This window comes from Limulus polyphemus, unplaced genomic scaffold (genome assembly GCF_000517525.1).
Source record: "Limulus polyphemus unplaced genomic scaffold, Limulus_polyphemus-2.1.2 Scaffold187, whole genome shotgun sequence".
NCBI lineage: Eukaryota > Metazoa > Arthropoda > Merostomata > Xiphosura > Limulidae > Limulus > Limulus polyphemus.
In genome coordinates, this window is record NW_013665797.1 from 545,540 (window position 1) to 572,375 (window position 26,836).

Here is a 26,836-nt window from a genome sequence, read left to right on the forward strand (position 1 = left end):
CAGGACCATTTCATGATGCCTTGGGTTAAACTCAACAAGCGTCTTCAGAGCATCAACATCAATTACAACATGTCGGCCCCTGCCATAAAAGTTTTTAAGGCTAAAGTCACCTGAATGAAATTTGCTGAATCATCTTTGACACTTATGAATGTTCAAAACATTTCCATAAACTCCTTTGATATTCTTTGTGGATACAGAGGCATTGTTTCCCTTTTATTCAAACAGTATTACATGCTGATTGTGTGTCTCGTCGTGACTGATCACTATAAGGGATTAGAGTATACTAAACTTTACACATTATATAGGCTACACGTTTAAATATTATATGTGATTTACGTTTTATCGGGTTTGGTTAATGAAAGTGTTCCAAAACGAGACGTTAATTTCTTGATGATGTAATATATGCATTTTTTTTTTAAACCCATCAGATCCAGGGTGTAAGTAAAAATGCCCAGAGTATCAAATTCTATAAGGTGTAAGTATATATGTATTCTCAATTCTATCGCACCAAGGTTATCAGTAGAAATGCCTTTAATATCCAATTCTCCAGGGAGTAAATACATATGCATGTTTTCAATTCCATCAGATCAAGGATCTAAGTATGTATGTTGTTATATATCAGGGGCTTAAATTATATATAACTAATCTTTCCTATATGGTTATGAAACTTGTAATTTCTCTTCAAAATCTTGTAACTTATTTGTATACCCATCAATATCATGCTTTCTAAATATATTTTAAAATGTGAAGATTGTGAAGTTTGATCATTTTTCTAAAAATTATATATATATATATATTTCAGATTTGATAAACAAGCTATTTTTAAGTAAAGGTAAGTTATGTATGTCTATTAAACTGTCATTAAAAAATAAAAAAGTAACTTCTGACATAATTCCGCTAAAACAAGATGAGAATACTGTACGTAATGTTTAGTGGTATTTTGGACACAAAAAATGGTACATTAGACTTCACATCTCAGAGACACTGGTAATGTTGGAGTTGGGATTCTGTTCTAATATTATGAGGACCCTCCCTGGTGGCTCAGTGGTAAGCTTTAAGGCTTATAACATTAAACATTTGGGGTTTGATTGCTGTGGTGGATGCTATTATAAGTTGAAATATATTTGTAAATAATTTTAAATATACAAAGTTTCACCTGTTTTTGTGTAAGCATTTTATACTTCTTGTTCTGCTCGTTGTAGGAGACTGACTTTTTTACTTTGTTTTTATTAGAAAAATTGATTAATTTTTGTTGTATGACAACATAAAATTTTTAAAGCCTTCTTCATTTTTCAATAAAATAATACAAATTTATATATATATATATATATATTTATCTTAGGAAGCTTTGGAACCTGAACATCTGTCAGTTATTGCTACCTACCATTTATGATTTATTACAGAGTAAATTTGAATCGTAAGTATATTATTTGTCTCCTTTTTTCATTCTGAAGTGTAGTTTATTGTGAACTTTAAAGTTTATGAGAATACAGAAAGTGTCTCATTCAGAACTGCTGATATTAAAAAGTCTGTGGTGTTCAGAACTGGTCATATAAAAGTCACAATGCTATTCTGAACAGGTGGTATAAAAATTCATCATGGTACTTAGAATTAATGATAAAAAAAATCATAATGGTATTCAGAACTGGTTGTATAAAAATGTCACAATGAAATTTCATTCTGTGAAATGTAAATGGTACAGTTTCTAAGTGCTTTACTAGTTTGTGATATTCATGAAGATTATGTTAATGCCTGTCTTTTATGAGCACTTGCAAAGCACTTGGGCTAATTTTGTACAGTTTACGTCCTCCTTGAACAAGTAATCTCTAAAAAAAAACATTGATTTCTTGACATCTCTAACAGCACTGATTACCTAATACAGAATGGTCATAAAGACTTTTTGTGGCTTACTTCTCACTCATAATTTAGACTAATTATTAATTGTAATTTATATTGAAGAACTTGAGCAATTCTTCGGATAGAAATTAGTACATAATCGTGTTGATACAAACCCTCGATACGTTAATTTCAGTCACAGAATTGTTCATATTATGTTGTTTAAAAGTTTCATTAGTTTTGATTCTGAATTTCCAGATATATATCAGTAGGATGCACCAGTCTTAGACTGATCCTGAAGAATTTTGTTTCTGTGATAAAAACCAATGTAACAGCACCACCTAGTGTTGGAGTTGACATTAGTCGTGAAGAAAGGTAATTTTGAAATGTTTTTGTGAAATACTATTCCCCTGAAAGTATATACTCTGCATACTAATAGGTATTCTGTTTGATAAAACCTTGACATTTTTATGAGTTGGATGTGTATTTATAAAAGACATTTCAAAACACTTTGTATATTTTTTATATAACTTTACATAATAAGCAACAATTACAGTTGTATGATATACAAACACATTGAGGAAATTGTACTTTTAAATTTTACAAAGTTCACTTAGTGAAGAGTGTTGTACACCACAGGAACAGTTACAATATATTTGAAATTGTTTTGGTTTTAAAACATCCACATAATTCATAATATATTTCAGACTTTATCTAAATTAACATTTCACAAAATTATGTGTCTTTGCTGTAGCTGTAGCATTGTCATGTAAACCTATTTGTGCAATTTAATGTCTTCATATTTATAACACTAAAATCAAAGGTTCAATTCCCCTCAGTGGACACAGCAGATAGCCTGATGTGGCTATGCTATAAGAAAACAAACACACGCTACTCGCATATTAGCTTTTCCTGATTTTGGCTAATGTCTATATGTGCTATTTTTACACATGCTGCTTCTCATAAGGCTCCCACCTAAACTCAAGTGTTTCCATGTGATATTTCTATGCTGTACCATGCAAAAACCCTTCTTCATTAGGATTGTGACACCTTTCTAGTGCAGATGACTCCCTCTATACTGATTGACCAATCATCACTTCTTGGTTTGGCACTCAGTTGTAACGAAATGTGTTTTTTTTTGTGCTCATAAATTTTTCAGAATAAGGCAGTTTTTTTTTTTTTCATGGAAGTATCTACAAAGACATTCCCAGTTATGGAAGTATTTATTATTGGATTTTCGTTTTCCCATTTTCTGCACTTGCAGATTTTGTGGCCTTTTATTTTCATATTATTATTTCATAATCTCTTAGTATCTTCCACTTTGTCTGGCATGAGACAACAAGACATTATTCATGCTAGCCTAACAACTTAATTTGTGTCAGCTTTTGTGTGGTGGTTGGTGTAGTCTTTCATGCATCCTGGACCTTTTGTACTTTACATTCCTCTGCCTATGTTTCTTGTTCATAATGGAAGGGATTTTGCCAGTTTTTTCCTACCACCTGCCTTTGCCTAATCTTACAACCATGCTGTCTTGAATCTACCTAAGCCTTTTTCATAATTTTGGGACTGAGTTTCTTTCCTTCACTTTGTAATTTGTTCTTTGCTTCTTACTTTTATGTTTTTTACTTCTCTAGATACACAAGTCCATATTTGACTATTTTTACCACAACTTTGTTGCATGCATATCTCGTCCTCCTTCCTTTGTTACCTCATGTGACTAGGCACAACTTCATGCTGTATTGCCTTTTTTACTCCTAAACTCTGGATTCTTTTCTTCAGACTTGGGGGTCAGATCCTCTATCTTTTGTTCATCTTTCTTAGGCTTATTTTATACCATCTTCGTCTTACACTCTACCCTTTTGTGTTATTTTTTCTCCATTCATCTTCTTTACGTGGTACTCCATCATTCCCCTGCAGGGTTTTTGGTGAGTGCTTGTTCACTTATCTTTGCTACAGTGGCATGTTTATCTTCCTCAACCTTATCACTTCAAATTTGGATGATCTTTTACTAGAGTTTGTAGCATGATGTCCTTCCTCAAATGCTTTTGCCTCCCTTTTATCTCGTATGCCTTCATCTGGCTCCTTACTTCTGCCAGTGTGATTTTACTGGAGTGCCTGTTTCTCTGGAGTTGCATATTGGGGCAGCATGGCAATGTTCTTCCTTATCCTCACTGGTTTCCTCTGCTACTTCTTTACTTCTTTTTGTCTCCCATCCTCCTGCTTCCTCTCTTCTTCCTGTCCCCACTTCCCATTCCTCCGGTTCCATTCATCCTCCCACTGCATGTACACTTCAGTGCTTTCAATTTGGCAGGGGCTATCCTATAGGCTCAGGATTGATAGGGCCTATTTAGTTTGGTTTACAGACCATTGACCTCCATTTGCGGCTGATTTTGGGTCCTGATCTTGTTTCTTACCAATGTTGTTTTGTGGCATTGTTAGACCTAATGGCTGAAGAAGCTGTCTGAGGTGTTTCTAATCCTTCTCCAGGCCTTTAATCCTGTCATTTTGTTGTTTCCAAGGAAGTCATAGATTGGCATCTGGTCATAGCTATTTCATGTCTCAATCTTCCCATACCTTGGACAAAAGACCATTGTAGTTGAGAAACTGACTGAGTTGGATATCTTGGATGCTTCTTTTCTCATTTGGGTCCATACCAACAAGCCTCCTACAGCCCTCCTCTTCTTTATTGGGAGGCAGCATGTCTGGGTTGTTTGGTCTACCTTGAGAAATCACATCTCACACCCACTTAGTATCTCATTAATTTTGGTGTTTTTCAGTTCACATCTCCACAGGCTTCTTTTGAGGTACATGGAGCATTTAGTTTCCCATGTCCTCTCCTCTCCTTTTCTCACTATGTAGGAGGGTTCTCTCTCTTTTGGGGATCTGGGCTTCCTTAGAATCCTGTATCCCCTTGGTTCATACTCATTTGCAAATCTACAATGGATCTGCATGATCACTGGATCCTAACTTGGGATCCTTTGTTCTTCACCATTCTCCTACCATGGACCACATGAAAAATACCAGACGCATTCTCATTTTGGACTCTTGTTGACCCTCTATGTATGCTTTCCCCCATCCTGTCATTTCCTAGATGTCAGATTCCCAGATGGCCTGATATTGGATGTGTGCAGGGACAGCACCTGAACACTTGCTAGGTTGGCAGAATGGAGGTTACTTTTCCCTTCTGCTTCCTGAGATTGAGGTGAAGATGGTTGGGACCCTCCTCCCACCCTGGACTGGATGAAAAATACCTGATGCCGCTTGGTTTCAGACTGGAGTTGACCTACCACATACAGTCTGATGCACTCCAGCTACACTTCACCATTTGGTACATTCATATTCCATACTTTGATTCTGGACTGTGCTTGTTTTCTGCCCAGTTTAGTGACACCAATATTTATTATGAATAAAGAGTATACCCTGGTAAAGAAGGGGGTGCAGTCTCCCAGGGGTGTGCTTCTATACTTTTCCATAGTATAGGTTATCACACTTCATGGGTTCCCTTCAGGTGCTTTCTGAAGGGGATCATCTAGGTAACTTTAGCACCAGTCCCTCCACCATTTCATTGTGTGATTCTAACCAGTATGTGAGAGGTGGTAAGGTATTCTGTCAGAAGTTAACATTTTCCAACACTGAAAATGTATTTCCGAAAGATAGTTACTTCCTCTCACACTTCCCACCCTACTTCCAGTGTATCTTTTCTTGCCTAATCTCAAAGTATTGATTAAAAAACAGTATAGAGGGAGTCAACTGCCCTAGGATGATGTGCCTCGCTCCAATTGGTGGTGGGTTGTCTCTTGCTTATCTCAATGCTACAGTGCAGCAACAGCATGTGGAAACATGTGAGTTTAGGTGAGAGCCTCATAGCTAGTGGTGAGGAAAGAAATTGTGAATATAGATGGCAGCACAAAATGGGGAAAAGCTGATACATGAGGAGACATGTCTATCGGAAATAAATTTTCACTGTTGGAAAATGTCAACTTTACAGAAGGTAATTGCTAGCAGGATTTCCAGCAAACATTTAAAAACCTGTTTCTTAATGCTTCCACTTGTAAACAAATCTATATTTACATACTTATGGAAATAAATTTTTTGCTCTTCATGTAAGTGTAAGATTAGCTCTTAGTTGTACTTGTCATATATGTGGCAAGTAATACATGAAATTCATAATTACAAGGTAAGAAAGATTATACTCTGTTGTTAGGTAGAAGGTGGGAAACAGCTATGTTCCGTTATTTCGCTTTATTAGACATGATCAATTATAACATAGCACCTCCACAAACAGATTTCAATAAAAGTAGCTAGAATTTCAGCATGTTGTTTATCAAAATCATTCTTTATTTTAAAAGGTGGCAGCAGCAGCAGACACTGCTGGTAGGACTGCACTTGTCTTCTCTATACTATTTAAAGTCTACATAAGATAATCAAAGAAAATCACAATAACATGTGATTTTGCTTCGGAGGGTGCCATCAACTTTCTACTTAATGGATTTTTTTTTATCATCTATCAGTATCAAAATTAAGTTGCTTAACCAAATTTAGAGCTCCTGGTTGGTATGATCATCATGAGAATATGTAGGTACATTACTTGATAGAATTATTATTTTATATAATAACAGGTTTTTACACTAAAATTTACTTTGCATTGTCAAGAATGTTCAAATGTGATGGATATTATGTTCTGTACTTGCAAATGTAATGTTTGATGGTTATGTTTAAAGATGTTAGAGTACTGTTTTATGGATGCACAAATGTATGTTGCTTCTGTTTTAGACACAACAAGTGTGCTAGCTGTTACAACCACCTTCTATCCATCCGAGCATTCCTCTTAAAACGACAAACCATGCAAGGAAAACTTGGGCATTCATTCAGGGAGCTCCATATGTTAATGCAAGGCCTATAGTGATTCTTTTTTCAATTTAAGATAATAAATGAGTGCCTAGAAACATTTTAAATGTTATACTGAAGTCAATTAAAAAGACTTGAGTGATTGTAGTAATTTAAAAAGTTGTGCTGAACAATGTCCAAGATTATTTAAAAATGGTAGTGAACCTAAGTTGCTTATCACATCTTCAATGAAGTTGTAATTGGGACATTTAAAGTTTCAGCGATTCTTAAGAAGTACTTACCTCTTTCTGGTTCCTAACATTTGAAAGACACCACGGAACACGTAGTTTTTCAGAAGGTTTTTGAGAATCATTTTAAGGTTGTACTTAATCATTCTGCTTTCTAGTTTTTCTTTACTTTGTGTTGTGGATCCTGTTAATCACATGAGAAACATTTAGAGGGTGCATCTGCAATGCCAGGAACTAAAGCTTAGTTGATTTTGGGTAGAAAGTTTACTAAAAATTTTTTGAACAATGGACCTGAATTTGTACAGAAAGTTTTAAATTGTACATGTATTTGCTTTCTCATAATATATCTTTTCAACTGCTGTGTAGTATTCATTCTAAATTTATGAATGATTTCCATTGTAAGAATATTTTGAATATTATACATTCAGATCAGTAAACAAATAATTGCTTTAAAAACTGTGTAGAAGTCAATAATGATGTGGAATATATATTTCAGTTTAACAATCAAAATTTCTGTGGATTGTCATTGAATCTGTTTTATTTAAAGTTTATCATGTTACAAGTGTGTTACATTAGCACATGGCTTGATGTTAAAACAGTTTTTATAAGATTTAGTAAGTACTGTAAACTATAGATATATGAAAGATAGTTTCTGTTTGACTATATATATCAAGTTACCTCTGCCATTTGGTATGATCTTAACTAAACGTTTAGAAAAAATAAATTATTGATTAATACGGCACATGTCTTAAATAATTATTTAAAATTTTAATCATTTTGTTTTAATTAACTTTGGTTCCCTTGTTTCTGAGTTAAGGGCTCAAATATTGTAAAAAAAAAATATATTTGCATCAGTAATTTACTTACTTAGTTCTTAAAGTAAAAATAATGCATTCTCTCAGGCACGTTGGTAAAAATCAATAAAAAAGAATAACTTGCATATCATTTGCCCTTTAGTAAAGAAAACGAAAATTTAAAATGTTCTGAATGAAATAAGGTATGCGAGATGATTATATAAATTGAAATTTATTATTAGATTACTGTTAAGCTTAAATTTAATATTAATTTTGATTTTTTTTTAAATACTGTTTTAGAAAATTATTGCTAATAAAGCAAGTTAGTTCCATTTTACTTTTGGTAACAGAGATATGCTTTTTTTTTAAATTAGTGTTATTATGCATTTCAATTATTTTTACTTTTTTCTGTGGAGTTTAAAATTTTATAACTTCAGCTTAACACCACCTACAGGTGAAACTAACAAAACTTAATTTATGTAAAGTCAAACAGTGCCATATTTTTGTATGGAGTTTAGTGTTTACAGGCATGGAAAGTAAACATTTCAAAATAAAGGGTACTAATTAAGTACACAAACTTCATTTGAATGACTAATGTCTTTGGAATAACAAACGTTTTGTAGGTTGTTCTTTGGTTAAGTTGGTTAGAAATGAATTTGTGTTTTTCTTTTCAGACAACATTAATATTATGACAGTGGAAGTAGTTGGCAATAATTTATATTTTTCATTGAAAATCTGTTATTAAATTGATTTACACAACCAAATATTCAGCATCATAATTATTTTACTTGAAATTTGTATTTGAAAGAAACTTCAGCTGTGACTCCTCCTCAAGAAAATATTGATGTCCTGAAGGAAGTAGGACATATTATAGGTTAAAATATAAAGACAAACTTGTATGTATTTATTGAATTCTATGTCTAGAACGTTTAATAGTTAAGACAAAAATCTTGTTCAGTAAAACCATCTGAAAAGCTAGCAAACTTTACTCAAATATGTCTCATTTTCTTTTAAAAGCTCATTGTCTAGTAGTACTTACTCAGTTAGTTAATTTATTATCAAAAGGTAATACTTTTATGTATATTGATTTAGATTTTAAAAGTGCTTGTAAGGACATGTAGCAGTGGTGCTGAATCACTTTTTTTGTCATCTTTTGATTCCTTATGCATCATGCTGTTGTACAATTTTCCATTCTTTTTTATAATATATTTATCATTTGATTTTTTTTTAAAACCAAATCAAATAGCAAGATTGAGTGTGATTGTTTGTCTCCCTTACATTTTTCATCAATAAAAGTTTAGTGGATCAAAAATTACTACTGCAGTAACATGGTTGTAGTATATCTGGGTGAAGTGAATATATATATATATATGTGTGATTTAACTTGTAGGTCCAATTTACTAGAGATTCAGACATGTTATTACAGAACTGTGCTCAACCATACTATTTGAGTTGAAGTTAAGGATTGAACACAAAGTATAATACATAATGAACACAATTTTTATCAGAACTTAAAAACACTGTGTATACTTGATTAGGATGGACTGTCGCTTCTTCACAGAGTCAAGATCAGGTCAAGCTTGAATGAAAAGTATGAATCATGTTAACTAAATGAAAGCTTCCTACTTGAAACTTTGCATTTACTTAGCTCGATGTGATACCAAATGATTGGTCAGTATCATTCCATATAGATGTGGCTGTGATATCTAGATTTTTACGTGTACAACCACTGAAGGACATTGATCTTAACACCGTGAAAGGAGGACAAGTGTAGCAATATTCTGTAACAGGAAACACTGAACTTTGAGAATAACAGAGAAACAAGGGTAACTTGAAATGTAACGGCTTTTCTTCACCATGTGTTAGGTGAAAACTTATACATATTTAAAACAAAGAAAAATTCAGAATAATTATTTATACTACAGAAAGATGAAATTTGTGATATATTCGTATATTACATTTCCATTCCAATCTTTCTTATCTTAGGCTTGTCCGAGGCCTAAGATTATTAACTGTAAAACCAATCAATCACGCTAGTCAAGGCTTATATTAACCTTTTCTAATCGTCTTTATACAAGGAATACCACAAAATACAGAAGAAATGAGCCCTTTAACAAAGATATTATACATATTTTATAATGAAAACCTTTTAACATAGAATAACTGCACAAACATGTACATTTTAACAAAGAAACAGTGCAAAAAAACTAACAGATGTACACAAACACATAAACAACATACCCTTTAACAAAGTAATTACAAAACTGTTTAACAAAACAGACTCGTAACTTTAAATAAAACAGCAAAATTCTTCACTAATGAAGTGTACTGCATAAATTTCATAACTAAAATTTTAACCAAAATAGTAAAATCATAAATGACGCCCCCTAACGACCAATCTAAATTACACTCATAGTCTTTTTACAAAGAATTGCATTATAAGCACTATAGCATTATCACTATAAGAATAACTCTTTAACAGTGAAATACATTTCATATAAAATTTCTCAACCATACATAATCCTTTACCGCAGATCACAAATGTAAATAAAAATACCATACAAGAAGACTAAGTTATTGTTTTCTCATGCAAAGCTATAAATAGGCTATCTGCGGTCTGTCTGTCTGCCACGGGGAATCAAAACCCTCAGATTTTATCACAGTAAGTCTGTAAAATTTCTGCTGACTCACCAGGGAACCATAAAAGAAGAAAACCATTTAACAAAGATTTAAAATACAACATACTGGACTTCTTTAACACACAATCTTACTAGAGCTTGAGCAGCCTTACGTAAAGAAAATACAGTACATAAATTCGACAACTTCTCTTAAACTATGAAATATAGTAAAATGAACACTAACAAAGAAAATTAATATAATACAAAAGCAAGTCCTTTAACAAAGAAAATTAACATAATTGAGACAAACACTTTAACAAAGAAATATCACAAAATTACATTAACCCTCTCTCCACAGACATCTCTTTTCTGCGCTTGTCATGAGGTTTTAGTGAGTTACATTCAAAATTTAATTAAATTACTTTCTTTTCATGGTATACCAATAAATATAGCATAAAAACGTATATAATAATCAATATTTTAATAGTATAAAAGTTCAACGTCGTGGGGGTATTGAAACGTCGATTTGTTTCTTCTATATTTTATACAAGCTAAAAAACACCATAATTCTGTTGGAAACGATGTTATAATTTCCCCTTGAAGTTAGCTTTCTTACGAGTATCTGGTGTTCCTCTAAAAAGCTTAAGTACAGGGTGAAACAGGAATTACCAGCTAATAATAGATGAACATTAGATGACTGTAACAAGTAGATATTCAATGCTTTGTACACTATACAATCGGTGTCTTTAGGGATCCAACCCCTATATTGTATATGAAGTGAAGAAGTAAAACAAAAATCAATACACATACAATACAATATCAAATTATATTACAGGCATTCTTAGAATAGTTAGCCTTTTCCTTTTCACATATTTCTCATTTGCTGCTCTGTTTTGGGTGCAACCACAGGAGGCACGACTTCTGGTGGTTTAACTTCTCCACACGAGACAGCTCAGCTTCCAGTAATTTTAAGGCGGGACTAACTACCAACTCGGAAGGATACTGGGTCGAAAATGCTTGCCAACATTGTCTCCTCATTCATGTCCTCTGCTGTATAGAAGGTCCTAGGTGATCATGAGTTTGTGGTGGAGTTGAGCTTCTCACAAAATGAGACCCCCCCCCCCCTTAGTTGGTTTCCATTGTCTTCTAAATCTGGTTAATTGAAGAATCAGATAACAAAATTGGTCCAGAATTTAACATTACATATTCAAAATTTCAGCTTGAAAATGTTAGGTCAGTGAAACCTAAATGGCAAAACGTCAGCTAAATGTGTAGGTTGAAAGGGTTCATAACTTGGTTACAACCATTACTTTCAGCTAAAATTCCCGAACAATCTATATGTTCAAATGAAAACACAATGCTATCACTGCATATGGGGAAGTTCTTCCAGCCTAAGAAATAAAATCTATATTTCAGTTTTAAGTCCGTCCTTTTTATCCACTGGAATACCATCTTCAGTTTATCAGCAGGCTTGAACATATGACTTAAAACTAAGACATCTGCAACATATACAAGACAATTCTTTCATTGTAGCCCTTTCAGTGAAAGCTCCATTAACTTATCGAAAGTGGCAGGGACATTACACAGGTCCAAACAACATGACATGAAACTCGTACAAGCCATCTCGAGTGCTAAAAGCAGTCTTACAATGCAAAGTCATCAATGCAAGTTACTGCATACACCCACCTAAAATCAATACAGGATATGAGTGTACCTTCTTTTTTCCTAGCAATAACTATGGGGAACGATCAAGCTTCTCTGAAAGATGTATGTTTCTGTCCTTTAACATTTTCTCTATTTCAGCACTGACTATTTCCCTAGTGCTGCAAAAAGCCTGCACAGCAAATTTTTAATTGGACATGCAACATCTGTGTCTATGAGAAGTCTGACCCAGTCGATCGATCGTCAGGTCCTGTAAACACATCAGTATATTCTACCAACATATCACTGAGCTGTTGCCATTGTGTTGAGATTAGATTGTCTGCACGATCCTGAACTAGTGATCTTAGATGTGCTGGTATTCGAGTGTCTGCTTTTGTATTTGGTACTATTGAAGCAGCACTAATTTTTCACAAGCATTGATTACTTCCACTTTGCTTAATATGCGATTGATCATTCAAGCTTGCAGCTAGATAACTGACCATCAACAATTGTAGAGCAATACTGGAGTTTCTTGTACAGGCAACTAATGTTGTTTACATTCTGGATAGGAAATAGCCTATTACATGTGTTGTTACCATGTTACATGGCACTGACACACTAGATATTGTTCACAATAAACCCCAAAACACCATGTGTATTTGGGGGCACTGTGATTTCCTCTCCCACATACACTCTTTCAATCCACTGTTTCTTGGGTCCTTCTAGCCAACACTGGATGCTCTTACTGTGAACAGCAACCTTTGTTCTGTAAGTGAACTCCTATACATAGTCGGAGCACGACCTCTTCATTCACGTATAGCTTCTCTCCAATCAACAAAGGAAATTTCATATTGACAGGCTTAAATGGTGATCAAGCGTTGATGAGACTAGGAATAATGATAAATAAATGAGAGGTTTCTAATTAAAACCTCACACTTACGTAGTATAACTGGACTACTACTTTATATTCATTTTCATTCTACGCGAGTGGGGTCGTGATCTGTAGATATTAACTATACAACCAGTGAAAGACGTCGATCTCGACATCCTGAACAAGGTTGCTATGTTCTCCACAGGCAGTAACAGAATACACCTAACTTTAAGAATAACAAAGGTGATTTGAAACAAGATCGAATTAATGGCTTTTTTTGACCACGAGTTATGTGAAAACCTATACATATTCGGAACAAAAAATAAATATTAATCTATAGAAAGAAGAAACCTGTGATATATTCTTATATCAAATAGTTAAACTGGTGCCTTGAAACAGAATACTGATCGTCAACTTAATCATTAACCTGTTTTACACAATGTGTAGTAAAATTGAATGTGAACATCTCTCTCTTTGCTAAAAACTCTAACAAGATTGTTCTTGTTTGACACGGCGTGATCCAGTGGTTAGTGCACCAGACTGTGAACCCAAGGGCTCATGGCTCGCAACCCTTTGACATAAAACCATTCTCCGCATATTTGGAGTCGTGGGTGCGTTATAACAGTTATGATCAAATGCCAAATTATTTAGAGTAGCCCAACAGTTGGCAGTGAGTGATGTTGAGTAGCTGTTTTCTTTCTAAACTGTCAGCTCAACATTATGGACAGATAGCCTTTGTACAAATAACTGGCTGTAAGTGGCATAATATGTTCATTGTCCAGTATTCGTAGGCTTTGGTGATACATTTGACTCTTACATCATGCTCATAATAAATGTAGGATTAAAATATGGGAAAACGTAAATCAAACTGTTGCGTTACTTCATGGTTATGAAGCTAGTGATGAAGAGCTGCATGAAAAAGACTTCAATAAATATAATTTCATTTCTTTGCTGCAATTGGCGTGTGAGAAAATATTAAGTTCTTGAGTAAATGAGTCGATCAGCTGGTTTACAGCAACAATTATCAATGTTAGAGTAATTAACATGATGTCGCCTACACAAAAAGAAATGCATGAGCATGAGTATACTTTCTAGAAATCGGAAATGTCGTTTCTCGCAGCATCGAATTATTTTTGTCAAATACTTTTGGAACATTATTCTTCATATGATATTCCACATTATTATTATTGTTTTGCAATCAAGTAATGTTTATTTATTAACTTCTGAGCCAGTTAATGCTAAAGTGCACAGTTAGGATTATTGGGAAAATATGTTTTAAAACATAATATGTTATACATATATATAAATACTGTATAACTAATAGTAGGAATGGGGCGGAAACACAATAGATGCAATACAAACTATTTACTCATACACACCTTTAACAACCAAATAATCAATCTTCAAAGGTATTTGAGAGACACCCTTAGATGATAAACAAACCACGTACAAAATTACAAGTCATACAATCAGTTGAGAAAGTCAGTAGAGCAAATACAAAAAATTCACAAAACCACTAATTTCTCAATGTCACTGACTGACTGACATTGTTGAACACTTCTAGCTGTGTAACAAACAGACTTACCATAGTTGTAAGTGCATCAAATAGAGCAATAGCACAGAAACCACGTGCTAGTGCTAGCGTTTTTATATACTAAACATCACCAAAAGGAAGAGCTATTTAACGTACATCAGGTAGTTTCTTGAACAGGGGCGCCATTTTAAAATACATACATCCACTCACTCACTCCATATACTGAGTAAGTGTGGGAAAATAAAATATTGACAGAGGTGTGGTCTTCTCGATCTACAGCACTGTGTGACAAGATCTGGAAACTGCGAGTAATATAGGGTATGTCAACGTAGGGTGAGCCTTTAGAAAATCTTCGCTATCTAGGCTAGAAAACAAGCTATGCACTTTTGCAAGGAATTTATAATACGTGTTGTAAATTAAATCAAGTTTGCATTCATGATCATGTAATACGCAACGTAACATTATTATGCACACCCACACTAATGATATACATACAGGATATCAACACAACAGAAGGAATTGGGCATAAAATCATGTTACCTTGTATGAAAAAAAGTGCATGGACAAGTGGAAAATGTTTAAAAAAATTTAAAGTGTAGGAATGGGTGCATCAAAAAGTGAGGAAACAAGGTAGGGGTGGGCATGGTGTAATAAAACTTCTTCTGTACAACCAACCCCACAAGGGGCGTGTCCAACATCCAGTCCATGCCTACTTCGTTTTTCTGTGTTCATGATATTATACAACTTAAGAGCACATACGAAAGTGTGTATATGATTTTTCTACTTTTGTGAAGACAGCAACAAATCCATGATAAACAGAAACCTCTTAAGAAATTTTGTTTGTATTTTAATCCCCCTATATAGCTAAAGTAGGAAATATTGTTGCCTTCCCATGCAATTGCCAAAAGAGGGACAAGTTGTAATAAAAATAAAACATGCAAGTTATGGGTCCACACAAATATCTGATTCTTCTAGTGTCGTATAAATAGACTTTACAGTACATGTATTGCCTCCAATAATTCGATTCACGGAAACTTACGGTCATTGTATGATAAGCATAACTAAGTTTGATAAGTTTAGTCCACCTAGCTTATTGTATACAGGATACAAAGAATAAACGAAGTAGGCATGGACCGGATGTTGGACACGCCCTCTTGTGAGGTTGTACAGAGGAAGTTTTATTACACCATGCCCATTCCTACCTTGCTTCCTCACTTTTTGGTGCACTCATTCCTAAACTTTCAATTTTGTAGATATTTTTTCCACTTTTATATATATATACGTTTTTGGTTTATACTTTATGATTCTGTGAAGTTGTACAGCTACAGAGAAAATATTCTGTAAAACTACCTCCTAGAAATGTTACGCTTCTAATTACATGTTTTCATGTCAAATTAATTCTGAGAGGTTAAATTTTCTTTGGGGCGAACTGCTTGAAAAATTCTTACATAATATAGTGGCTGGCACTGGCCTAGGATTAGTGTGCTTGAATTGTAAATCTGTAGGTTTTTGATCTGTGTCCCGTTGTCGCAAAAACGTTCTGCACACACTAAGGACATGAGTGCTTTATAAAAGTGACATTCAACTCTCACTCATGATGTCAGAAAAACACGTAGGTCCAAGAAGTCTTAATACAAGATCATAAAAACCATATAGCCAGAGCGCTTTCGAAAGGTGGAGCTTTCTTCTTCAGGGGCAAACTGTCAACTCTCACTAATCGGTCAGCAAAGAGTAGATGGTCTGACTGTTTGTTGTTAATTCCCATCAGTATGGTTGTGTGTTAATTCTCATGAGTCTGACTGTTTGTTGTTAATTCCCATCAGTGTGGCTGTGTGTTAATTCTCATGAGTCTGACTGTTTGTTGTTAATTCCAATCAGTGTAGCTGTGTGTTAATTCTCATGAGTCTGACTGTTTGTTGTTAATTCCCATCAGTGTAGCTGTGTGTTAATTCTCATGAGTCTGTCTGTCTGTTGTTAGTTCCCATTAGTGTGGCTGTGTATTAATTCTCACGAGTCTGACTGTTTGTTGTTAATTCCCATCAGTGTGGTTGTGTGTTAATTCTCATGAATCTGACTGTTTGTTGTTAATTCCCATCAGTGTGGTTGTGTGTTAATTCTCATGAGTCTGCCTGTTTGTTGTTAATTCCCATCAGTGTAGCTGTGTGTTAATTCTCATGAGTCTGACTGTTTGTTGTTTTTAAGATATATTATAATGTGTGATGTAACACTTAGTATTACCAAATGTCAAATAAAAAAAATTAAATTTGGTTTTTGAACTGATATGTATTGTTAGTTATTGTTTCTAGTGTTTACTTTTGGCATCCAAGTGATAATTTCATCTTATTTTTAAACACTAAAACCAACAGCGCTTAACCTGTTACATTATTAATGTAGCATGAAATACTTTTCCAGTTTTATTTTTGTGACTTTTGTACACTTAATAAAGAAGTCTTTCCCAAAGTGTTATACTATTAAACATGGGTTTGAAGAGATAAAAATATCCCGTGTAAAATAACATATAACACATAGAAGCACTGGTGTAAAACAACATATAACACACAGAAGCACTGGTGTAAAACAACATATAACACATAGAAGCACTGGTGTAAAACAACATATAACACACAGAAGCACTGGTGTAAAACAACATATAACACATAGAAGCACTGGTGTAAAATAACATATAACACATAGAAGCACTGGTGTAAAACAACATATAACGGGACCAGTGCTTCTATGTGTTATATGTTGTTTTACACCAGTGCTTCTATGTGTTATATGTTGTTTTACACCAGTGCTTCTATTTTTATTTTTCTATACTTTTGGTACTTTTAAGCGGTCATTTGACTGTCTATAAACCTACTGTTTTGAGAAAAGACTATTTAGATTTGCGTGTTCTTTATATCACATTAAACTTAATTTCTTTTTGATGATTAACAACACAGGTACCTGTTTAGGAAAGTTTTAAAAGTATTAAACAAGGCCCAAATTTTCTAAGCCTCTGTTATATGGGGGGGGGGGGCGATTAGCGTAGTTTTCATTGTTCCCTACAATTCTAGTGCAAGTGGCTTATGGATTAGGAAAATGTTACATTTAGCAGTTATGTTTAACAGTCATGCTGAAAGTACGTAAGAATAAACCAACAATTCAAGTGTCATTAGTACCTTGTGATACGCGAAATACGTACTTTAATCCTACTTCTGTGGGAAAGTAAGTATGTTCAATTACAGACGACTGGGTTAAAAAGTATCACGAATAATCATCATGCATTGAGGTCGATTTTTCGATCGAAAAGAAACAACGGCCTGTTTTTGAAATAATTATAGTGTATGACGTAACACCTAGTATTACCAAGTGTCAAATAAAAGTTTTAAAATTTGGTTTTTGAGCTGAATATTATCTTTTTTTGTATAGTTTACTAAAATTTATTAAGTCCTAATTTGGTGTAGCAAATCGAAAATTTATAGCGCCACCAACTCCGTTCAATTTTACGTGCTGATATTTTGAAGAATAAATACTATTTGTGTTTATAGAAAAGCTACTAATTTTCATCTACTGACCAGAGTCAAGGCATCCAGTCAGCAGTACCCTGCCGACCATGACTAACTGTCACTTTTATAACGCAACCGCCTCTCAAAGTGGTGGAATATTTTGCGGTATCATGCGAATTTGAACACAGTTCGCCATCTTGGAAATCCAGAACTCTACCACAGGACACTAATAATAACAATAACAAAATGTGAATTACACAATGACTTTCTATTTCTTAAATTAAACCTTTTACTTGCATAAATATAGGTAATTCATTTTATATAGCATAAGTTGTCATCGATCTGCAAAAGTAACGCAGTTCAAAAGAGATACCGGGATAGTTTTAATGAATCATAATTTGATAACTTTTTATTTTCTTCTGCGAACTAAAACGACATCTTTCAAAGTGAAACTTTTACACGATTTAATCTAACAATGAACCCAGTATAGAAGCGTAAAGAGATATTTCGGATGTCAAAATTGTTATATCGTAATTCACGTATCCCTCCTTGCTGCGCCTAATTTATTAGTTTTTTTTAAAAAAAAAAAGCTCAGCGGAGAGCTTGAGGGCTTATAACGCTAAAATTCGGGGCTCGGTCCCTATTGTGGTATAGCAGAGGTAGCTCATAGTGCAGTTTTGTGCTTAACAATAAACAAACTAGAACGAAACAAAATTAGTTAATAAATCATACGATAGGGATAATCCCAGATTTATCACAATGATTCGTGGTGACTGGCAAAAATAGACTTAAGAATTTTTAAGGCTTTGTTTCAATTTCATTTAAGTAATGCCATTACTTTTTATCTGTGTATGGAATGTACCGTATTTTGTTTTTTTGTGTTTTAATATAGATCTTTATTTGTTCATATAAGACGTGTAGTGATGACTTTCACGTTTCATGAAATGCACGAAGAGTAGTGAGTTTTCGTGGAACGGGCACGAGTTACAAAGAGTGGAATTAGTGTAAGTGTACGGACACAGATAACACTCACCTCTTATAAAAATCTACCCGAATCATTATGATGTAAAACATGTCCTAGAAGATTAAATAGTTTAACCAGTTATAGCGTCAATAGTTTTAATAAAATAATGTTCTGAAAAGCAACTAATTTCTTCCGTCATATAACCACTTTGCCCCCCAGTGGCACAGCGGTATGTCTGCGGACTTACAACGCTAGAAACCGGGTTTCGATACCCGTGGTGGGCAGAGTACAGATAGCCCTTGTGTAGCTTTGTGCATAATTAAAAAAAAACAAACCGTCATATAACCACTTTGCCCCCCAGTGGCACAGCGGTATGTCTGCGGGCTTACAAAGCTAGAATCCAGATTTCGATACCTGTGGTGGGCAGAGTACAGATAGGCCATTATTTTGCTTTGTGCTTAATTTCAAACAAACAAGCAAGTATAACCAGTTTAATGAACAATAACGAGATGCAAACAAATGTTTAAAGAAAAACAAACGTTTAATAATACACAACAAATATTTAAAGATGAGACTGTTACCAGTTTCAAAATAGAATATTAATTTTACTTAATAAATTTTATTGTATTTATAATCCGTACTGTGAATCCAAGGATTAAGCGCTCGTGTCCCGTTGTTGCATAAACGCGCTCTGCACTTTGAGGCTTTAGATGCTATAAGAATGACGTTCAAATCCCACTACTTGGTCAGACCAACTCGGTGGTGGCTGCTGTTGACTAGCTGCCTTCTTTCTAGTCTATCAGCTCAAACTTGGGAAAGGCTATGCGTATGTAAAAACTATGTAGCTTTAGGTGAAATCTTAAAATAATTTATTCTGTTGTAACGTCCAGTCCACGTTAAAAATAAAAAAATAATTTTATTTCCTCCTTAACATTTCGCTTGTACACTATGTAACCTGTTGCAGGCCTACGTTTACAGTCACACTATCCGCACTACACTAACTTAAAAATTGATTTACTTGTTCAAAGTAACTCAATATGTGCGGTAGCTAACACGAATCTAAAAACGTAAGCACACTGGCTGATCTTTCTACAGGCTATCTGTCAGATGTTTCACTGCAAATTTACTTGACCAGTTAACTGGCTCACCAGTATTTATAATTAATCCTTGTTCTAGATATTATTTAAAGCCTCTCATTCATTAATATTCCAGAACCAACTGGATGCGCCCTCTAGCTAGCATCCAAATTACAACATTAAAAATATAGCTTATGACAATACTTTGTTGTTATTGTTGAAGACAGATGAAGGGCAGTTTATTTTGCTGTTGATTACCTTTATCAGGGGTGTAGGTCGGCAGAAATATGAGTTACTCACTGGAGTGGGGTGTGGTAAAGTATTGAAATTTAAATCTGAAAAGGCACATTCTGATGCCCTTTTCTGCATATATAATCTATGAAACATTACCCATACAAGCGACATAGTACTGAATATATTTATATTTTTATCACTGACATTTTTTTAAAATTTCTGATAGAAAAAAGATTAAGATTTTATGTCAAAGAAAATTCGTACCTTGAATTTTAGATGTTAAGCATGGACGTACAAGCATATGCCTAACTACGCCTCTGTTTATGATATAGGAACATACAATAGGTTTCTTTTTCCTGTGACACTAATATTTATTCTGATTTTTTCTAAATATGCGCATGTTTCACATAACACGAGGTCAAGAAAACCGTTGAGTAAATCTTATTTTAAGCTACATTTTTGTTCTTTGTCATTCTCAAAGTTATTTGATACCTGTTACCATCCGCAGAGAACAATGCTACACGTAAACTTGTGTAAGGCTAGGGCAATGTCTCTCCCTGTTAGTACAGATAGTATCTAGAAATCACGGACCCACTAATGTCGAATGAGAATGGCCAGTCATGTGGTAGCAGAGTTGCGCTTGGTAAATGCGAAATTTCGTTCAAACGTAAACCTATCACTTAGTTATTTCTACTCAAGTTTTACTTCAAGTCTGTACTGAATCTGACCGAATCCTGACTCGGTGTGAAGAGAAGGTCTGTGTTTTGTCTGTTGAAGTAATAAAGATTGTGTCCCTAGTGTATTACACTTTGTGTTCATTCCAGTTATTCCTACACTTGAACTCAGTCAGTTAACATTCAACACTATTCCGTAATACATATATTGTCGAATCTTCTCTTAAGTAGACTTTTCAGTTCAAATTTTCACTCAGTCCGCCTGAGTCTAGCACAAAAAAAGAACCATATATGAAACTCATCTATTTTACAATATAATACACATAGTTTTAAATTAGTCAACCAAATTAGTGATCAAAAATAGTCAAGAAATTTAAGTAACTCAGCTTGTGAGTTTTAATAACAATTATTTAAACTCTGCTTGATTTGAATTCGAGTACACGGGCCTTGGCACTCTGTGTTTTTTGTTTTTTAGCTTTTCGTGTAACTGTGAAGCTATAGACGAAACCTTTAGCAATTTAATGGGATGATTTACCATAACCGTTATCAAAATAAACAGAAGTATATGTGCACCAGTTATTATAAACCAAAATGGTCCGTCATTATCGGGATAAATTCACAATGTTCATTTGAATCTCATTCTGCTGTACACCAATAACAGAGCGTGGCGATTAGAGGCTAATAATCTCATTTATTGTTGATGTTTCTATTCTTAAAAGCTACCTTTAGTAGTTAAAAACTTCTGCCTTTATAATTTACTGGGGAAGGATGAACCTTGCAACTTCCAGGGTGATTTTAGTGGGGCCCTCGATGTTATAAATGTGATTACTACACGTTTGCTGTGGACCGCCCTGACAGATGGAATTCAGCTCAAAGACTTGTTCTCACGAAACGCATAAATACATATACTAGAACACTCACTAACCAGTAAGAAAAGTATCGAAGATCGACAAGTAAGGTAGTATGAAGTAAAGTCGACTCTTTACGACTTCTCTCGAGGCCAAGGTATGAATGAAATGAGTCTAAATTAGAGCTTTTATGTTTCTGCCATAATTAAAGATAACGAATCTGGTTTATAGAGTAGACTTCGTGCATATAAAAGCATAATCAAAATGTTTTATACAGAAGACAAAAACAGTTAATATGCAATACATGTAGTCATTCCCGTGCAACAAGCAGATAAGCCTATGTATATATACGCATACACATCTACACTCAGTTTTGTAGTCCCCAATGATATTTGGTATTGCTAATCTGAACGGCGTCGTATGTGACACTTGGGTTAGACGGCAAGATCAGAGAATAATAAAAAAAAGGTTTAGGCATAGTAATCCTAATTTGAACTGTTGACCAAAAGGAGAACATTAGAACATGTAGTTATGCACAAAGCTACACAATGGGCTATCTGTGCTCTGCCCACCACGGGTATCGAAACCCGGATTCTAGCGTTGTAAGTCCGCGGACATACCGCTGTGCCACTGGGGGGGGGGCGACCAAAAGGAGAGCAACAAATCAGCTCAAAGCACATCATGGAGTTTACCTTAAAATTGTAGGATACCACGCAAGAGGGCAACATGAAAAATAATAACAATACAGAACATTACGTGTGGATATTACTGTACTAACATATAAGAAGATACATACTTTTATTATAAGCGAACAGAACAAAATTATATTTTTTTAGAATAAAAGATATCCTTTCCAGAAATCGTGAGTGGCCCTCAGAAATAAAGGAACTCCTAGAATATAATTAAAACACTCAAACGATCAACGTTTTTAAGTACACAATTATAAACATTAAAACGTTTAATGTCCAACACTATAATTGATAGTGTTTTATAATTTCAAGTCAATATTTGAACAAACTTTTAATGTCCAACAATATAACTGATAATATTTTATAATTTCAAGTCGCATTTTTGAAAAACATTGTGCAGTGATTTGGTCGTTATTTTCGATTGTTTTGTGATATTAAAGACGTTTGTTTTTACTTTCTTGGTATATTGAATGAAATATACCACTCTAAAGAACCAAAATTATATATTAACTTGCCATTTTACATTTCAGAATGTCAATTTTCAATTTAAAAGATCGAGAGAATATTAAAATTTACTAAGAATTTTAATTAGTGGAGATTTAAAATCGTCGGATACATATAAGGTAGAATATTTTAAAAGTAGAGTTGTTTGAATTTTTCCATAATATTAATTTTTGTTGAATAATCGTGTAAGTGTTGTTACTGATTACTATTCATAGATGTCCTTTGACTAGCAGGCACAGGACTTTGAAATGCTGTTTAAACAATATAACTTATACGCGGTATCTAACAGTGTATTTTCAGATAATACCAAAGTATATGCTTACTCTACGACAAAATGATAGTGATGGCAATGCTTCTTTACCTATTGAATGCCCCCCAGTGGCACAGCGGTATGTCTGCGGACTTACAACGCTAGAATCCGGGTTTCGATACCCGTGATGGGCAGAGCACAGATAGCCCATTGTGTAGCTTTGTGCATAATCAAAAACAAACAAACAACACATAGAATGGTTAATAATATTTTATTTTGAAAAATATATATATACAAACACTGAAAAAAAAGATGAACTTACACACACACATATATATTATTAAAAATCTTTATGGTTGAATAGATACCTAAGGTGCTAAACAAAGCATGACAGGTAGACACTAAGGTCAGAAAATATGATCTATTTCTATCTTGGGCAGTTTACAATTACTAATTAATTTTTCACAAAATTGATAATTATAATATATAATTTAATAATCACTGGCTTACACTTAAACTCATAAGATTTATACGTATAAGTTATTTCGTAAAGCTTGGAGATAAGAAAAACTGTCAGGTCATATTTGATGACCAAATCAATACATATTTAACTTAATATGTTACAAAGAAACCTACACAAGAAATGGCAAAAGTCAGATAATGTTATTTTTTTCCCCTCATCACTGAAGTAGTAATTTTCGGTAAGACAAATAATATACAACTATTCGATTCCCCATTTGTCGCTGAAGTAGACCGACTTCGGGACGTGGTTTCATTCCTCATCGTTAATCCAAGTCAAAGAGAAAGAGAAAAAAGAAAATAAAATACTAGGCTTCTTATACTGATGATCTTAGTGTTTGTGTTTTATTTTACTCACCTTAGTAAACCTATGTTTACATAGGTTTTAAAAGAGTATGTACCATTTAACTACTAATTTATTCTTCCTGATTACTCAGTAGACAAGCCGTTTAAGATAATGTAAATTTTACACTCATCACTAAACTTGTAAACTTTAGAAAGGAAAAAATATTATACAAAAGTCAAACGAGTTAAAATAGTAGAGCCATGATACTAATAAATCACTTCCAGGCCTCGGCCATAATACTACGATACTCCATACCCAAACCATGATACTACAGATTTTCCATATTGCTCTATTTTAATCCTAACATTTTTCCTAGAGTAAGGTTAGAATTAGTTCTGTTCTGTAAACAAAATAGATGATTGATAGAGGAAAATTTTAGACCAGTTCGTATAACAGAAATAAATTATAATTGCAAAGAATACTTTCTCTATATCTTTATCGCTTTTTGTGAGGAGGAGGATTTCATTTTTTTACCTTTCACTCCCCTGTCATATTTAGCTTTCTTGACCAAGTTATACATGTGTATATGCTTTTGATAACTAAAGTTTTAAATATGTACCGAAGCCGGGTACGAACTAGTGATTAGTAAGCCAAAATGTAAATCAGAGGATTCAAGGTTCGCGTCCCTTTATAGCAAAATCTCGCACGCATTTTAGACCAAGGATGCGTTATAAAAGTCACAGTCAAATCCTACTATTCTATTAGAGTATCCCAAGAGTTGGCGGTGGGCGTTGTTGACTAGCTGTTTTCCCTCTGGATTATCAGTTTAGAATTAGAGACGGTTAGTGCTGTTAACCTTTCTGTAACTTTGTGCGAATAGCCAAGTAAACAAAAAACAATCTGTACTTTTCATAATGACATACTTATTTTGAGCGATTGCGTTTTTGCACAACCTATGAAGCTTCCTATCTCTCATATTATGCACTTGAATGTTTTCAGATATGTTGATAATGTTTTATTTGCGAATTGTACTAACTATACTTTACGAAAAGTCAACCTATACATACATAGGACGACTAATAAAAGATAAGCCAATTTAAGAAGTGAATGATGTTTAAAATTAATCACTCTGTACAAGGAAAATGTGTACATATGTAAAATAGTACAATTTATGCTTTACAGCTTTAGGCCTGACCCTTAAACAATATACTGGATAAAATACCTGGCTTCAATAATTTAAAGATAGAGTATAACATTTAAAAAAATGGATATGGAGAAACCATGGCCGAATTATAGCGTAAGAAAAAACATTCCAGTTGAAGTGTGTTTGTAGCTATGACCTTTTTAGGATCTTCTCCAAAAAAAAAGCTTTTATCAGAATTAAAAATAAATGGTTATGTTACATAAACACATACCTGAAACTTGTTTAATAATTTATCATTGCAAGGCTTAAAATTAGTAACATACAACTCTGCGTTTTCTTTCATACATAAAAATAAAATTTAGATTTTTTTGTTCTATTGTTATGGTCTAACGCATTTAGTTCAGATGTCATTACTTATCTGAGTAATCAGTTATGTATTTTGTCATTATGTCTAAAGGAAAAGCCTTAAGCCTACTTACTATATTCCAGTACTGTTAGGCAATTGTAGGCTTGATCGTGTGATGAGGTTTTAATATTATTTCTTTTTTAAATAAACACATAAAGTCCCATAAACGATTTTTTTTTCACAATTCAGATGTTTTTACTTTTTTTTGGAATAGATATAAATAAATAATCCTGGTTCAAACTGTATGGTGAACTGGAATTATAATAAGTAGTTGTTGTCTTTTCTTTAAAATAACTGTGACCCACAAACTCATCAGATGCCAGGGCGCATCAAATCATATACATAAATGACACTTGCCAATGTAAGGTTGTTATACATACATATATGGAGCCTGTTTGTTTTTAAGCGCAAAGCTGGACATTGAACTAACTGTGCTATACCCACCGCAGGGATAACCCAAAATATTAGTTATTAATCCTCAAGCTTACCACAGAGCTATGGGGAAGGAATGCAATCCGTGAAGGAAGTAAAAATTAGAAATATTAGAGTATTATATATTTCCAATGTACATTGAATTTTAAATTATTCACACGTTACGTTAGACAAGTCATCTTTGCAGCCTCGTGGATGTTGAAATATGAACGTGTATTGTGTTAAACAGAGAAATGGGCATAATTCTCGAAGTTACCCATTGTTGACAAAGAAACTTAATAATTTTCGATATTGAGAAGTCAGGCACAACTTGAGCATCCAAGAAAGTCACGCTTTTCGAGTTCTACTTTGTTCACTTATTCTGAGGCTGCACCTGAAAAATAATCACAGTGAATTACGGTGTGATAAAAAAAAATGCGATTTGGATTATATCAAGGAAAATAGTCAAGTAAACTAAAGCACGAATTAACCATTATTTACGCCATCCTAACAATGGTTTTAAAGAAATTTAATAATAATATTGAATTATATCAAGGAAAAGAGTCAAGTAAACTAAAGCACCAATTAACCATTATTTACACCATCCTAACAATGATTTTAAAGAAATTTAATAATTTCGTAATGTAACAAACAAGTAAATGGGTAAAAAACACGATAAAACTGTTGAAGCACATAAAGTGGGTCCACTAAAATTACTCGGTCTGGGGACGGTCATAAGAAAAGAAGAAAAGCCTGCTATTCGCTCTCAAACTATCCACTCGTGGATCATGTATTGCACCATACTGAGTAATATGATATTTTTACGTGTCACAACATGTAATGTAAAGAACTCACATGTAGGCCTCCTTCGGCCAGGTTTGATCATGGATGAACATCCGTCCACTGTTAGCTCATGTTGATCGCTCGTCTAGAGCAGCGTCTCTTGTGACTAAGGAGACCATCACGAGAGT

General features: G+C 33.9%; 1 protein-coding gene across 1 annotated transcript in view; it reads left to right on the forward strand.

Moving 5' to 3' along the window:
- LOC106478178 (katanin p80 WD40 repeat-containing subunit B1-like) overlaps positions 1 to 8,939 on the forward strand; it is a 69,190-nt gene extending 60,251 nt beyond the window's left edge. The window contains exons 16-19 of the mRNA XM_022381744.1: positions 429 to 475; positions 1,343 to 1,417; positions 2,095 to 2,211; positions 6,610 to 8,939. Of these exons, the coding sequence (XP_022237452.1) occupies positions 429 to 475; positions 1,343 to 1,417; positions 2,095 to 2,211; positions 6,610 to 6,739 (369 nt within the window). The 3' untranslated portion in view covers positions 6,740 to 8,939. The remainder of the gene's footprint in view (positions 1 to 428; positions 476 to 1,342; positions 1,418 to 2,094; positions 2,212 to 6,609) is intronic.
- The last annotated feature ends 17,897 nt before the right edge of the window (positions 8,940 to 26,836 follow it).